We start from the raw sequence: 17400 nt of genomic DNA, 5'->3' as shown, positions 1-17400 counted from the left end.
GTTTCTCCCTGGTGACAGGAAATATCTTTTGATTTTGAGATTCTTTTTTCTGCCTCCTTGATTCTATTTTGGAGACTCTGAACTATAAATTTGCTCCATTGTATCCTTAATTTCTTTTTTTTCCTAAGATTTATTTATTGGAAATGCAGATATGCACCGAGGAGGAGAGAGAGGAAGGTCTTCTGTCCAATGGTTCACTCCCCAAGTGGCTGCAACACCTGGAGCTGAACCAATCCGAAGCAAGGAGCCAGGAGCTTCTTCTGGATCTCCCATGCAGATGAAGGGTCCCAAGGCTTTAGGCTGTCCTTGACTGCTTTCCCAGTCTGCAAGCACAGAGCTGGATGGGAAGTGTGGCCGCCAGGATTAGAACTGGCACCCATATGGGATTCCAGCACATTCTAGAGGAGGACTTTAGCTGCTAGGCTATTACACCGGGCCTGTATTAATTTCTGATATATCAGCTTTCATTTGATTCATTTCCTGTGTGAAGTGTTTCTTAAATTTCTTCAAATCCTGTATTGCATGCTTTTCGTTGTTGATAAGAAGCTTTATAACAAGTGTTTTGAATTCTGTATCCCCCATTTTCTCGATGTCTTCCTCAGTTAACTCTGAGGTTGGCAAAGGCTTTTGCTCCTTTACAGGGGAGTCTTCCGTGTTATTCACTGTGCCTCTGTCTCATTTGCTTTTGGTCATTGTACTTCTGGTTTTCAGATTCTTCTCCTTGGGGCAGGTTTCTAAACTGTCATTCACAGGTCTACCATTTGATTTTACTTATTATGGTTAGCACACAGCTCATTGTTTGCAGTCACTTGTGCCACTGCTTCCAGAAAGTTTCAGGTCTGCGTTCTTATGTTAGACTTCCACCATGGTCTCCATACCCCTAGCTCCTGGCTTACCACTCTCCACCTTCTGCAATTCTGTTCTGAGGCTGCACCATTGTCTGTACAACCTTTTTCCCACTTCCTGTTAGAGCAGTTGCCAAGATTAGGGAAACACCAGGTATCCTATATAACTAGATTGTTGGTGGTGCTGATCTTGCCAGGAACTGTTGACTGTTAGGTCTCAGGGCCACAGGGACCTATCTTGACCCATAGGATGCCAAAATTTGTATTATTTTCCCTGTGGGAACAGTGCAATGCCCTGATCTCAGTGCATTCGCTCCCAGCTCAGCAGCATGTACAACTCATTGTTGTCCCTGTAGTCTTAGAAGTTTTTCCACACCATACAAAATGGCACGTGATGTGCCACTACTAGAATTATTAATCTGCTGGCCATCACATCTGAGGGCTACTTGGACCTGTCTTGGGTGGAACCTGTAGGATGCCACGTTGTTGCAGTTCACTGAGTCAGAAATGAGTTCACTCCCAGCTCAATGCATGTGTAGTACTGTCCATACGTCCCGCTACAGCTCTAGGGGGCGGACTGGGCTGTGAAATCTACTCTGTTTCCTCACTGCCTGCCTGGGATTTTCTGTTCTGTCTCTAGTCCTGATCAAGCCAAACAGACCATCAGGATAGCAGTTCTTTGTCTGGGTTCACCTCATGAGTCCCCGGTGAACTCCTTTTCCCATCTTGTTGCTGGTAGAGTTCTGGCTGCTGGTGCAAATCACATCACCGCTTGCTGGAGTATTGATCACTGCAACACCACACCATTGTTTTCACTGCTTTCCTGTGTCTGTCAGTCTCCAGGTGTCCCCTGCTGTCGTTCTGTCCTCTCCTATTTCCTGGAATCTCCCCCTCTGCTTCACACTGGCTGATGTTTCTCCATCTGTTTAAATGTGTCCTTACCCTATTCCGCCATCTTGGTTCTCCTAAATATATCTTGACATTAGGATGCTGGACTCTGCCATTGTCAATACCTGCAATGTCAGGATACACTTAAATAACAGAATGATGGACTTATAACCTTTATGAAGGACTACAATATTGTAATGATATAGGGCGAGTGAATTTGAGGAGGAAGAAAGGGAAATTCCAGAGCCTATGGAAATGTATCATAAAATAAATAATTTTTTAAAAATTTTGAATGAGTTTTTACCATTTGCAACCAATTGGTCCCAATTAGAGGCCATTACTATCAGTGGAATGAGCCAATCCCAAAAGGACAAATATCATATGTTCACGGTAATATAAAACAAACCTCCATTGAAAATACAAAACAAAAAATAAAGGTATACACACAATTGTAATCCTACAAAGGATGTAATGGAGACCAGAGTACCAAGAATAAAGAAAATTAGCAGAATGCTTCTCTACTACTGAATGCAAATAGGCTCCCAATGAAACTTCAGATTAAACCTAGACAACAAAATATTAAACTTTCTACCTTTCCCTATATCAACAGTGTCATGACCCACGCTAAGAGCAGAAAGTTGGAGTCAAGACTATACCTGATACACTATTTTACTACAAATCACAGAGGACCATGGGGCACTGGAGGAGAAGAGCCTGGGAGGGGAGAGAGGGAAGAAGTTCTATGCCTGTAAAATTGTAAAGCAGAGAATAGAAATAAACATATGTGGAAAAAAATGTTGCCTGGTATCAGCATGAACTTATGTCCTCCAATCTCTTAGTTATGCAGTACATAACTCCACTTTTATTTATTTATTTATTTATTTATTCATTGATTAGATTGTATTATGTGATACAGTTTCGTAGGTACTGGGATTCTCCCCGCAACCTCCCCCCATGGTGGGTTCCTCCACCTTGTTGCGTAACCGCAGTTCAAGTTCAGTTGAGACTCCCTCTTTGAAAGCATAAACTAAACATAGAGTGCAACATCTTACAGTCCAGTCAAGTTCCTCAGCTTCACTTTTAAACTACACTGAGAAAGAGTCTGTGGGAAGTTAGGGAATTACACATTGACTGCCCTGCCCTCTACATGTAGGATTCAGGGAAATGGAGAAGAGCTACACGCTTTGAATACGTAATTGCCTGAGTGTCTTGTTACTTCACCTGAACCTTACTAAAGGTATGTTAAGCTACACAGCCATTGAAGTTTGACGAACATTGGTGATCAATAAATAGTTCAGAATTCACCTTCCCGTTCGCCTCTTGAGAATTATGCTGCAACTGTGATCACTTAGGATTGTACATAACAGCCTGTGTTGTGATTGCATGTCACATACAGGAAAAGCTTTAGAGAGCTCAACCTTTTCGTTTGTATCTGGTTGATGTCTTAAGTACAAAGGTAGTTTTAAAATGCATATCATCTTCTTTTTTCAGATCCATTAATGCCTTCCTGATTGTGTATTTATTTATCTTACTAACCAAAGCTGCGGTATGTACTACTCTAAAGTATGTTTGGCAAAGTACTCCACACAATGATGAACCATGGTATAACCAAAAGACTCAGAAAGAGAGAGAGACTTTCAAGGTAATTTCTTTTTGACTGAAAATTGTGCCTCTGAAACTTGGTAATTAGACAGTCCTTTATTGAGATACTACTTGGAGAAATGACAACCTTTTCTAAGCTTCTGAGTTTTCTTTTGGTTGTATGGTGGTCCTAAGTCACTAAATATTTTAGAAGTTTTGGAGCTCTTTTTGTTTATTTTGCTTCAGGCATCTATGCTTGTGTTTAGCTTTGTAATTAAGAGCTTGAAGCCATTTGGCAAGAATTTTTGGCATCTTACTAAAATACGAGTTTGTGAGATAGTCAAGATGAGGACATAATGAATGCCTACATATAACTTCTGGTCACACATTCATGTGTAGGAGTGGATGAAACAATTTAAACAAGTAAGATGTGTAAGATAGTAAGTACATTCACAGAAGAATGATAAAGTTAAGGTTGCTCTTAAATTATACCGTGATAATTTTGGCTATAATGATGGAAATCATGAACAGTGCTATCAGCAATGACATAACATGTTAACTATTTCTTTATTATACTCATCCTGTGGAACTGTTCATCTAATTAGCATGAACTTTTTTTTATTTTAGGTTTTGAAAATGTTCACCGATTTCCTGTCATTTATGGTTCTATTCAACTTTATCATTCCTGTCTCTATGTATGTCACAGTAGAAATGCAGAAATTCTTGGGCTCCTTCTTCATCTCGTGGGATAAGGACTTTTATGATGAAGAAATTAATGAGGGAGCCCTGGTTAACACATCAGACCTTAATGAAGAACTTGGTCAGGTTGGTACATATTTTTACTTAAGACATTAGAAAATATCTTTTTTGTAGTCTAGATTACCAGTTATGTTATCTCTTCGTGGAAATGTATTTGAAAGAAATTGTAGACATGTAATAATGAAGGTAACCAGTTTTTACATGGTTCTAGCAATAATTCCTTTGATGGCATTTTTGAAAAGTGTGGTTTATGCATTAGATTTGAATACTACACAAATTCTTTTTGAAATTCAGCAAATTATGTTACTAGATTATGAGTTATCACTTTGGAATAGGAAACATGTAGTGGTTTTCACCCTCCATAACCATTTATAGACAGAATACAGAATAGGAAATATAGCCATTGTATTTATGACTTTGTTCCAAAGCTAAAATTGTCCAAAGTTGTCATACTGACATTTTCCTTTGTGTGCTTCTTAATCACATGGAATACAGACCTAGCAAACTGCTGATTATTCCAGTACAGGAATTGAAATGAAGGGAAAATGCGAGGGCATGTGCTTCTCGAAAAGCAATGCCATCTTGCTGTAATCTTCCAAATGATGACTTCTTAGGTACTTTTCTTGTCAGTACTGTGAAAATCCTCGTCTGAATTTGCTGTGTCATGTAGTGCTCTTCACAAGCTGAGAGATGTTTTTAACTTGCATTTAATTTTCATGATATTTAGAATTTTAATGCTGTGGAAATGTCATTTGTGTTTATAGAAGATGGAAAATCAGTTAATGGGACTTTGTGGCTGGAACAGTGCCTTGCACTTGTTTCAAATGATGCTTATTTGCATCTGTACCTAAAAACTCTGTCTTCCTGACTTTAGACTTTCCCACCACCCTTTATCTATGGTTCTACTCTTGACAAAGCCTTTGTATAAACCAAAATATCCTCTTAAACTGCAATTGAAAGGGTAAAAACACTGCTTAGATACCGCTTTGTTTATACCTGATTTAATCAGTGTCCTAGACCAGGAAGTTTACACCCCACATAGATAAGGCACTAAGAATAAGACAGGAAATAAATGAACCTTTCCTTAGATATTGTTTGTGGAAGATTGACTTGAGCTGTTATGCTATCCATCTTTTTTTTTTTTAATTTCTAGCACAGGTAATGTTTTTTTTTTTTTTTAAGATTTATTTTATTTTATTACAAAGTCAGATATACAGAGAGGAGGAGAGACACAGAGGAAGATCTTCCGTCCAATGAGTCACTCCCCAAGTGACCTCAACGGCCGGTGCACACCGATCCAAAGCCGGGAACCAGGAACCTCCTCCAGGTCTCCCAGACAGGTGCAGGGTCGCAAAGTTTTGGGCCATCCTTGACTGCTTTCGCAGGTCACAAGCAGGGAGCTGGATGGGAAGTGGAGCTGCCGGGATTAGAACCGGCCCACATGGGATCCCGGGGCGCTGAAGGCGAGGACTTTAGCTGCTAGACCACGCCGCCGGGTCCTATGCTATCCATCTTAAACCAGAAGTTTTGATTAAGGACAGAGCTGTCTTAAGAGAATTACTTTTGGACCTATTAAAGGCATAGTTGTGCAGTTTTTACATTAGGAAAAAATGGATCATGTGAGCCACGGCTGGTGAATGTTTCCCCAAGAGCTGATTTTGTGACTCAGTCCGGGGGCTGAGTGAATTTGCTTCTTCTCGTTTCAGTGCCTAGCTAAGTGGATTAACACCATCTCCCGTGTACACATGCTAGTCTGCAGTTAGCCTCAAATGCTACTGCAGATACAATAGGCATCATTCTGTATGTGGCTCTTAGGGCTGCTCTGAGATAGGCAGGATGTTCAAGCAAGGCTCCATATTAGGCAGTTATTTCTTTCAGATCTCTACCTCAATAGAGTTTGTGTTTTACCTATCTGTGCTAAAATGATAACCATACTACCATTTCTTTTAATACAGCACGTAAAAAACTTGCCATCATCAGCAACTGGTATGTGTATAAACTACCTGGATGAAAATGTAAATCTTGCAAATAGTTATTTGATCATTTTCCAGTGGTTCTGTACATATAAGATCATATATAGTCAGTTTCTTCTTTGATGAGTCATAATTTAAGATGCATACTAGAGGCAGTTCTGCTTCATTCCCACCAATACCAATGCAAACCTTTGCTTAGCTTCTTATTTTTTTAACTTTTCTTTTTGATTATGTTAACTTAGTTTGATGAGGGTACTTAACTTCTTTAAAAGTGACCCAGTTGTTTTTACTTATGTTCAAAACAGCGTTTGATTAGAAACAATAAGAAGAAACCTTCTTAGCTCAGTTGGAAAGTAATGGGGTCACTTATGATCTAATAATCTTTTAGACAACAAAATGATCTTAATCCACTTAAAAAAAAACATAATTGCCCTAGCCTCCTGGTCTGTGCCTATGCCTAATTATGTGGCTCTAAGTATATGCTCTGAGTCCAATAATTTAGTCAATGTATTATTTATACTTTTGTGTACCTGGGGTGTGTTATAGCCACTTAGATTATTATCAAGTAATCAAAAAAAAAACCCTGAAATTATTCATCACTAGTTTGGAAAATGTGCACATCAAACTTAATTATAGTGATGTGATTATATTTCATCAGAATAGTTAGGAAATATAGTCAATGGAATGAGTCCAATACTTGGTGATTTTGATCAGACCAACAGCAGTCAATACCTTTTTTTAAAATTTTTTTTAAAGATTTATTTTATTTTTATTACAAAGTCAGATATACTGAGAGGAGGAGAGACAGAGAGGAAGTGGAGCTGCCGGGATTAGAACCAGCGGCTATATGGGATCAAGGCGAGGACCTTAGCCACTAGGCCACACTGCCGAGCCCCTTTTTTTTAATTTTTATTTTATTTGGGATTCCCCCTCAAATTCCCACCCCCGACAGGTTTTCCCCACGTTGCTGCAATAGTATAGACCTTCATAAGGAGTCATAATTCCATCAGTCTCTTATTTAAGTTTGTCCCAACATTGCTAGTACAGTGTCAGACAGTCCAGCATCCCATTGTTTACACATTTCCAACAGTTTCATTGGGAATCCATCTTTTGTTTGGAAGCAGGAATGCATGTTGCATTGTACCCCCACATCTGGATATGGTAGACCCCAGTATCACAATACATTTCCATAGATGAGAAGCCATGAAACAAGTTCAACAACTGGTATGAATTAGAACAATAGCAACAACAACAACAAATTACAGCACCATGGGGAAAAAAAAAACACGCCACTGAGTAACCAACACATGGGTGACAAAATGGAAACATAAAAGTCTCTTTCACCGTGTAATGCATGAGCCAGTGATGAATTCGACAAGAGATAAGAAAGTATTTAGAATAAATGACACTGAAATCACAAACATCAAAACATGTGGGATGCAGCCAAAAAAAAAAAAATAGTATGGATTGGGTCATTGAAGTTACACCTTCCATGGTAGTTTCCTTATATTAGAGAGAACATATGGTATTTGTTCTTTTTTGATTGACTCATTTCACAATATCTTTGCTTTTAAGATTTGGTTATTTTTTTTATTGGAAAGGCAGATTTACAGAGAGCAGGAGAGACAGAAACATCTTCATCCATTGGGTCACTCCCCAAGTGGCAACAACGACTGCAGCTGAACTGATCTGAAGCCAAGAAGCAGGAGTTCCTTCTGGGTCTCCCATGTGGGTACAGGGGCCCAAAGCTTTATCCCTATCCTCGACTGCTTTTCCAGGCTACAAGCAGGGAACTCGAAGGGAAGTAGAGCAGGTGGTTCATGAACCGGAACCCATATGGGGTCCTGGCACATGCAAGGTGACAATTTAGCCACTAGGCTATCTCACTAAACTTAACAGTCAATATTTATATAGCATATGTTAGCTTCTAAACCATAATTTTTTTACTCCACCTTGTATGGCCGAGACCCATCATCTGCTGCCTCATGGGATATAAATTAACAAAAAGGGGAAATTGGAGGCACAACTAAAATTTGAACCCTAGCACTTCAGTATTGGGTACAGGACTCCATAGCATTGTCTCAATTACTAGGCCAAATACACACTCCTGTCCCAGTCTTACAACCATGCTTGATCTAGTCACCAGCCACTATCCAAAGCTATCTAGGGGCCCCAACCACAAGACACCTCAGATTCTTTTTCAGGCAAGCTGAATTCTGTAACTAAAGAAGAATCAGAGAATTAGAGTCAAGTAGTAACATCTTGTATCCCTTTCTGTCTTTTAAATATCAGAATAGTTTGTAATATAGTGACAGCTGATCCCCTCTCTCATTTTCCTGAGTATATGATTTATATTAGATAACAGGTTTTGTGAGTATGTTTCTTGGATCGGCAGATTTCAGCATCACATGAGAACTTAAAAGTATAAATTATTGGACCCACCGTGATAGCCTATCAGCTAAAGTCCTCTTGTACGTGCTGGGATCCCGTATGGGCACCAGTTCTAATCCCGGCAGCCCGGCTTCCCATCCAGCTCCCTGCTTGTGGCCTGGGAAAGCAATCAAGGACTGGCTAAAGCCTTGGGACCCTCCACTTGTGTAGGAGACCTGGAAGAGGCTCTGGGCTCCTTGCTTTGAATCAGCTCAGCTCGGGCAGTTGCAGTCACTTGGGGAGTGAAACAGCAGATGGAAGACCTTCCTCTCTGTCTCTTCTCTGTATATCTGCCTTTTCCAGTAAAAATGAATCTTTAAAAAAATATATTAATTATCCAGCCCTATCCAGATCTACTGAATCAGAACATTGAAGCTTGGAATACAAACATTTCAGATTCAATAAATTTTTTAAATACATGCAATATACATTACAGTTTGAAAATTACTGTGGTCCAGTTTAGCTTGTTTGCCTGTACCTGTTAGATTCAGTGTATGCAGATTCATACTGCCCAACTTACTGTATACAGGCAAATAAATTGAACTTCTGTAGCTACCATCTTTGACATTAATGAAAGAGATTCTGAATGGGGTAATGTTCATTGAGGTGCAGGATATGCAACAAGGCAGCACAATCTTTAGCAAAAATAGAGGTTTTTAATAAGAAAAAAGAATTTCACCTTAGCTGGAAATGTTTAAGCAATGCACAACTAATACCACTTGGATTAATTCAAGGAGAGAGACCCAAACTTGGCTGACTAACAGGAAAGAAAGGAACATTGGAATGCTGTATTTGTGCCAGTGCTACTACCGAGAAACGCTTTGAAAAATAATTAGAAGGCAACTGCTGCTAGAGTCCATCCCTTTCTGCTTACATAATAAAAGCTTTAATCTTATACTTATGCTTTTTTTCCTGTCAGCCCATAATTTCAACTATTTAAGCTTAAATTGCCAAAAAGGAGGATAAAATTGTGGGTTTCCAAAAGCCAGATGTTATAAATAGAAGAGATAAAAGCTGAGATAAAATGATTGTTCACATCTTTATTTCATTACTTATTTGTCCATAATTTGTGGAAATACGATCATATTCTGCCTTAATCTATCATTGTGTATTTTTTTTCATTGGAAGACACTATTTTGAAGATTACCTGAAAAAAATCCTTATTTGTTGGATTTGGGCCATCTTTCACCGCTGTATCCCAGGCACATTAACAGGGAGCTGGATGGGAAGTGGAGCAGCCAGGATTTGATCCAGTGCCCCTCTGGTATGCCAGCATTACAGGCAGCAACTTAATTCATTATGCCACAATATCAGCCCCATTTTTTATTTCTTTTGTCCACTTATATTCTGTAATTCTTTTACATTCAATGATGTAATGTCTTTTACTTCAGTATTTTTATTAAAAATTTGTTTGCAGGATCAGTGCTGGGGCGTAGTAGACTGAGCCTTTGCCTGTGGTGCTGGTGTCCATGTTCAACTGCCAGCTGCTCTTCCTCTGATCCAGCTCCCTGCTGATGTGCCTCGGAGAACAGCAAAAGATGGCCTCTCTCTCATTCAGCCTTTCAAATATCTAAAACAAAAATGAAATGACCATGGGGGAGGGTGGGGGGGAGAATCCCAGATTCTATGTAATTACAACACAATGTAATTAATGAATAAATTTAATAAAAAAATGAAATGTATTATTCTACTTAAAGTGTCAATTACATCCCCTAGCTTGTCCATATAGTCGTATTTTCCCCATCCTATTAATCTTCTGCATTTGAGTAGGTCTACTTAAACATGTGGTGCTATTTTTTTAAACTCATATTTTCTTTATTTGTTATTTTATTTCATTTTATGACAGTTTCATAGGCTCTGGGATTCCCCCAGCCCCTCCAAAAAGCCTCCCCCAATATTGAATTCCTCCATATTGCTGCAGTAGTACAGTTCATAATCAATCATGATTCCTTCATTGGGGGCACGAACCGAACCATGCAGAAAGTCCGGCATCTTATTATTCAGATAAATTTAGCAGTTTCGTTGGGAGACCATCCCTGGTCTGAAAGTCGGAGCTGGCAGAATATCATCCCCTCCAATGAAAAGCCTCTACACAACTTCAACAACAATTTACAACATCGTGAAGTTAATTGACATGGTATTGAGTGACCAATACGTTAGAAAATGCAAGTTCTTAACCACATCCTGTGACTGCTTCATTGACATTTCTATTTTAGTTTATACACAACCGGCTGCTATACACCTTAAAATAGTCATAGGGTGCTATTCAGCTGTCTTGTGTCTTATTTTCATTTTTATATTTAGCAGTTTATTGTATTGAAGCGTGATTTTTACTGAACTTGGCGAATTTTAGGATAGTTCAAACTGCCTTATAACTCGAACATGCCATGTATTAACAATTGAGGAGCAGAACATTTTTAGGAGGGGTGTGCAGAGAGATCTTCAATACCTTGGTAAGGAGTAACTAATCTTTGTGTCCTACCTAGTAAGGTATATGGGAGTCCAAGCTGACCGTTTCCCATCTGTTCTAAGCTTTCCTTATTGGTCTCTGCCTATCTGATCTGGTTTTTGTTGTGGGGGGTGGCTCCAGAGCAACCCTGATGGTCATTGCAAGAGAGGGTGGGGAGCCAAAATTGGAACTAAGTAAGGACCAGAGAAAGCTCCGCTCCTGAGTCCCAAAGGGGTTTGTGGTTCTGTTTCTGAGGACTGCTCAGGGCTCCTGGCTGTTGTTCCCATGACATTAAATCCTGCGAGGAAGGATCTGGGCTTCTTCCATCCCGTGTGGGAGATCCGATAGGGAATGAATGACCTCAGAGTTCCCAGCCTCCGAGGGCATTCCAATTCCCATAGGTCTCCTTGGCCGTTGGGATATAGCCCTTGGTATCCACATGGATAGTCCGTGGTGAGGATCCGGGAGTCTCTAGGGTTGAGATACAAGCATCCTCCTGTCCTCTTGTCCTCCTGCTCCGATGTGGTGCTATGTTAAGAGTGCTCGTTCATTTCTCATTTGTTCAAAAAAGTATAATTCCTTGAAATTTGATAAGAAGTCTTAAATGAGTTAATTTTTTTAATACGAAAATAACGTCATGTCACAGCGACTGAAAATTATTCTTAAGTAATTGAAGATGTATATTTCTATTATTGTTTTTAGGTAGATTATATATTTACAGATAAAACTGGAACACTCACTGAGAACACCATGGAATTCATCGAGTGCTGCATAGATGGACACAAATATAGAGGTGGAACTCAGGAAGTTGATGGATTGTCTCAAACTGATGGACCTTTAACATATTTTGACAAAGCAGATAAGGTAATTAACATTTTCTGCATTACTATTTTCCAGACAAATGAGTCTGCATGCATTATAGAAATAAATAATTTCCCATTAGGTGCATGACAAAGACTTGACTGATTTTCTTTTGGCTTCACATTTGTCAACACTTCTTGACTTTGTAAACAAGTAAAATGGTATGAGATGGACATGGGGTAAAACTTTCACTTTGTATGATCATCATTTTTTACACTTTGTTTTTCTTTTAAATATAAGTTCGTCTAACAATTATGCCTATATACAAGTTACTAAAGTCCCAGGAGTGTGTCGGTATTAAATGGACCAATCTGCCTATGCTTAAGCTGTTGCTGGATTATGAATTAGATACTAAATGAACTTTTTCAGACCATGAGAAGGTCACTGCTTTCCTTCAGGAGACAATACATCCACTGATAATACAGCTCCTAGTGTGTGCTTGCTGGGCATCAGGAATTCTGTTAGGTACTAGCAGGATATGTCTCGTTTGAATATTAGGAATCTATAAGTTGCTGTTTTGTGCAAACTGTAACATCTTTCACATTCATATCTACTTTCTTTCAGTCCCAAGTTACTCAGTCATCACAGTAGCAGTAATATACTTTTCTGTTGTTCCACAGAGTCGAGAAGAGCTATTTTTGCGTGCCTTGTGTTTATGTCATACTGTGGAAATTAAAGCCAGTGATGCTGTAGATGGAGCTACAGAATCAGCAGAGTTAACCTATATCTCCTCTTCTCCTGATGAAATAGCTTTAGTGAAAGGAGCTAAAAAGTAAGCCTTTCTTGTTCTTTGCCTGCAAAAGTAAAATCACAGAGGAACAGGAGTTACTTCCCTCATTCTGTTTCCTTCAGCAACGTTACTGTGTGCATGTCTAATAAAAAGTCAGGCTGCTTTATCTGAAAATCTACCCAAAAAATCTCAAAATCTTTAAGATCAAATAGAAAATAGCAGTGTGTAGATGTAACTTGTCTTTCTACTTACGCCAACCGCAAGTCCAAATATTCATATTATATTTTGCAGATTACATTACAGTAGCCAATTGTTGAAAAATACAAGTTGTTTTTTAAGTACTCCTAACAGTTGAGACTTGGAGTGACAATCCAGTTATATCCTGCAGGCCCACAATGTCGAAGTGGCGAAAAGGTTACATGTGTCTTAGCTGCAGAATTATGACAAATTGCTTCTCCCTTGGTTACAGTAATTGTGACTGAACATTGAGTATTCTCTGTAATAAGCTCACCTATGAAAGGGAAGTGCAATTATATGTTGATAATATATATGAAAGAGAAGAATAAACATGACTAGCCACAACATGAGGTAAAATTAATCGTTCTTTACAGATACATCAAAGTATTTTATTGCTTTTGACAGGTACGGGTTCACATTTTTAGGAAATCGGAATGGACATATGAGAATAGAGAACCAAAGAAAAGAAATAGAAGAGTAAGTAGCACTGTGAATGTTTGTCACTTTCTCACTTCTTAGTCAACTTTAAATGGATTCCAAAAAGATAACAATGGTAAGCAAGGTACTTGTAGGTACAGGACTTGACTCTCCCATTCAGAGTTTTATACTAAGGTACGTGGAGTTAGAAGACAAACAGGAAGCTATTTTCTTTTTCTTTTTTAAGATTTATTTATTTATTTATTTATTTTTATTGGAAAGGCAGATGTACAGAGAGGAAGATCTTCCGTCTGAGGATTCACTCCCCAAGTGACCACAACGGCCGGTGCTGCACCAGTATGAAGCCAGGAGCCAGGAACTTCTTTCCAGGTCTCCCACGTGGTTGCAGGGTCCCAAGGCTTTGGGCCGTCCTCGACTGCTTTCCCAGGCCACAAGCAGGGAGCTGGATGGGAAGTGGGGCTGCCAGGATTAGAACCAGCGCCCATATGGGATCCCGGTGCGTTCAAGGCGAGGACCTTAACCATTATGTTGCGCTATTGCTCCAGGGCCAGGATGCTATTTTCAGTTGAATGCCAAAAACATGGGATTGTGTCCCCGGCACAGTAGACTAGTGGCTAAAAATGCTCACCTTGTACATGCCAGAATCCCATATGGGCGCTGGTTTGTGTCCCAGCAGCCCCACTTCCCATCCAGCTCCTTTCTTGTGGCCTGTAAAAGCAGTCGAGGACGGCCCAAAGGCTTGGTACCCTGCTCTCATGTGAGAGACCTGGAAGAAGCTCCGGGCTCCTGGTTTCATATTGGCTCATTTTTTGCTGTTGTGGCCACTTGGGGAGTGAATCAGTAGACGGACGATCTTCTTTTTCTGTTTTTCCTGCTCTCTGCATATGTGGCTTTCCAATAAAAAATAAATGTTTTAAAAATGGATTTATGGAAGAACTTCCAATTTGACATACGGGTCCAATAACCAGTATGAGTTTGCATGTACAATTTCTGAAATTCAGATACCGTTTCAGGTTTTGACACATGCTTCGAGAGTATTAAGGCGGCCCGGCACAATGGCTCAGTGGCTAAATGCTCGCCTTGCATGCGCCATGATCCCATATGAGTACTCCTTTGTATCCCAGCTGCTCCACTTCCCACCCAGCTCCCTGCCTGTCCTCTAGGAAAGCAGTAGAGGATGGCCCAAAGCCTTGGGACCCTGCACCAGTGTGGGGGACCCAGAGGAGGCTGCTGGTTCCTGATTTCAGATCAGTTCAGCTTCAGCAATTGCAGCCGCTTGGGGGGCGAACCAGCAGATGGAAGATCTCTCTCTTTCTCTCTGTAAGTCTGCCTTTTCAATTAAAAACAAATCTTTAAAAGAAAAAAAATTATTAAGGGAACACAGGTGACACCCTCTGCTTTCCAGATCCCAAGTAATTACTAAAGAATGGCAGTAAATATTGTTTCTGTGTAAACCGGAAAGTTTGTCTTCTAGATACTCAGTTGTGAGTTACAAGATCCAAGAAACAAAGACACTCACTTTAATGGCACGTTTTAAAATAGGCTTTGTGATTAATTTTAATTCTTTCATCTGAGCATGAAATGTATCTTTTCTGGTGCCCGATCTACTTCCTAGGCCTAGAATAATAAGCGCCCCTTCCCAGAAGCCTATGCTGTGCGTACATGTAGATGTGATTGGATAATATCTCCTTTGGGAGAGATGCTCAAAAACTCAGGAAGGTTCGTAGGCGTGAGTCATTGTTAGAGCCCAGATTCTAGCCCCACATGATCAGTTTGATCTGGCCACCATAACACAAGATACCACATGTAAATGCCTTATGTATGCATTATGTGCCAAATCAGTGAACTACTCCTACCACAAAGGAGCTATGTAGTACATATTTTAAGTTCAATGCATGTATTCAAATTGTCCATTTTCAATAAAATACTCATTTTGATAATACTTTTAAAATAGCTTCTAAGTCTTCTGCATCTTTTCATCGGATTGATAATTTTATGTTGTCATTCCACTATTTAAATCCTTCATTTTTTTTAAAGATTATTTTATTTTTTATTAGAAAGGCAGCTAATACAGAGAGGAAGATCTTCCATCTGCTGATTCACTCCCCAAGTGGCCACAATGGCCAGAAATGAGCCAATCTGAAGCCAGGAACCCAGAGCTGCTTCTGGGTCTCCCACGTAGGTGCAGGGTCTCAAGCATTTGGAACCTCCTTAACTGTTTTCCTAGGCCACAAACAGGGAGCTGGATGAAAGTTGGGCCACTGGGATTAGGATGGTACCCTATGGGATCCTGGCACATGCAAGGCGAGGGCTTTTAGCCACTAGGCTGCCACGCAGGGCCCTTAAATCCTTCTTTGAGTTTGTATTTATTTTAGTATAAAACCTCAAATTTCTGAAATGACACTTGAAAGTCTTGGTTTCCAGCCCCTGCTTATCTTTTTTGCTTTGTCTCTGTTGCCCTGTCAATGGGTATTTTTTTTTTTAACTGTTAGTAAACTACTGAAAGTGCCCAATGGGCCAAGTGCTGTCATCCTGTTTTCCATTTGCAAGTGTTCATCCTTTTACTCAGAATACGATAAACATGTTTCTTGTCCTATCACTCATATGGAACCAAACACAAAAACTTCTTGCTGGAAGCCTTCATTTGACTTCCATCTGTGTGCTCACGTATCCATTGTGAGTGCCTTTTTTTTTTAAGAGTTATTTATTTTTATTGCAAAGTCAGATATACAGAGAGGAGGAGAGACAGAGAGGCAGATCTTCCATCCGATGATTCACTCCCCAAGTGACTGCCACGGCCGGTGCTGCGCCAGTCTGGAGCCAGGAACAAGGAACCTCTTCTGGGTCTCCCACGCGGGTGCAGGCTCCCAAAGCTTTGGGCCGTCCTCGACTGCTTTCCCAGGCCACAAGCAGGGAGCTGGATGGGAAGCAGGGCCACCAGGATTAGAACCGGTACCCATATGGGATCCCGGCGCATTCAAGGCGAGGACTTAAGCTGCTAGGCCACGCCGCCGGTCCCATGAGTGCCTTTTAAAAAGTATTGGAAGGCTAGAAGTAGAGTTATCTCATTATTAGTCTCCCGTAATATGAAGTACACTGCTTGACAATTGTGTACACAGTTCCATCCCCCAAGGAGGAGAGCTATCTGTGCATTTAAGATGTTAAAATGCCTTAAGATTTGTTATGTTTTCTCTCAGTTAAGTCTAGGTATTTTACTTTTCTCATTTCTCTTAAAGGTATGAACTTCTTCACACCTTAAATTTTGATGCTGTTCGCAGACGAATGAGTGTAATTGTGAAGACTCAAAGAGGTATACATTTTCAAAATATGACTTTTTTTTTCGTTTGTAGGTTTAGATGTTAATTCGCTATGTCAAGGAATAAAAATGTTTGGTTTAGCGTTGTAGAATCAGCTAAAGTTGTGTAAAGCAATAACATGTATATCTGATTTAACGCATTTATTTATTTTCCTATGTTGAATTTGTCAAATTGTCAGCAGGAGAGCTCCTGGTATGGTGATTTATACATTTTATTGAAAATAGAACTCTGTTTCTCTGGTGTGGATGGCTAAACAGATACCAAAAGGATGACTTTTATATGACATGGTATACTCAATTGTGAATTTGTTCGGAGGTCTTGACCTCTCAATGTTTAAACGTAAATATTTCCCTAGTACAGGAACTGAGCCATTATTGGTGTGTAGCAATAACATTTCACAGATTAACTCAATATAGCTGAGTACTCTGACAGTAGGCTTTAGTTTAGAGTCGCGATTATCCCTCCTCAACTCTGCTAATTTCTCTACTTTTATATGAATTTAATTTTTTGAGTTTGAGATTTAACAGTTTTTAAGATTTTAGCATATCTATTCCATATGTACATATTATATACATACACATAAGTACTGTTTTTCCTTGAAAACATTAGTGTTAGTATCAGAAAATGTGGATTCATGACACTGATCATAACATGGCAGGACTATGGGCATATTTTCATGTATACCCCTGTAGCTTTACACTTCCTAGAAGCAGATGAAGTAGAAAAAGAGTCTGCTAGACTTCTGGGACAGGGCATTGCAATTTCCCTACAAAGCTTTGGGCTCTTTTTTCAACATAGCACTTGCTCATTGCAAGGGAACCAACACCATTATCATGATCTACCCATGTTTTTTGAAGAACCATGGTAGGTTGTTTTGTTTTGTTTTTGCCTT

At 39.7% G+C, this 17400-nt stretch overlaps 1 protein-coding gene across 8 annotated transcripts in view; it reads left to right on the top strand.

Moving 5' to 3' along the window:
* ATP11C (ATPase phospholipid transporting 11C) overlaps positions 1-17400 on the top strand; it is a 167377-nt gene that overhangs the window by 101319 nt on the left and 48658 nt on the right. For all 8 annotated transcript variants that reach the window (XM_058659041.1, XM_058659047.1, XM_058659044.1 and 5 more), the window contains 6 exons: positions 3225-3375; positions 3942-4139; positions 11628-11789; positions 12407-12558; positions 13159-13230; positions 16428-16501. In XM_058659041.1, the coding sequence (XP_058515024.1) occupies positions 3225-3375; positions 3942-4139; positions 11628-11789; positions 12407-12558; positions 13159-13230; positions 16428-16501 (809 nt within the window). The remainder of the gene's footprint in view (positions 1-3224; positions 3376-3941; positions 4140-11627; positions 11790-12406; positions 12559-13158; positions 13231-16427; positions 16502-17400) is intronic.

This window comes from Ochotona princeps, chromosome X, assembly GCF_030435755.1.
Source record: "Ochotona princeps isolate mOchPri1 chromosome X, mOchPri1.hap1, whole genome shotgun sequence".
In the NCBI taxonomy this organism is placed as follows: domain Eukaryota; kingdom Metazoa; phylum Chordata; class Mammalia; order Lagomorpha; family Ochotonidae; genus Ochotona; species Ochotona princeps.
This window is presented reverse-complemented; position numbering and strand designations above follow the sequence as displayed.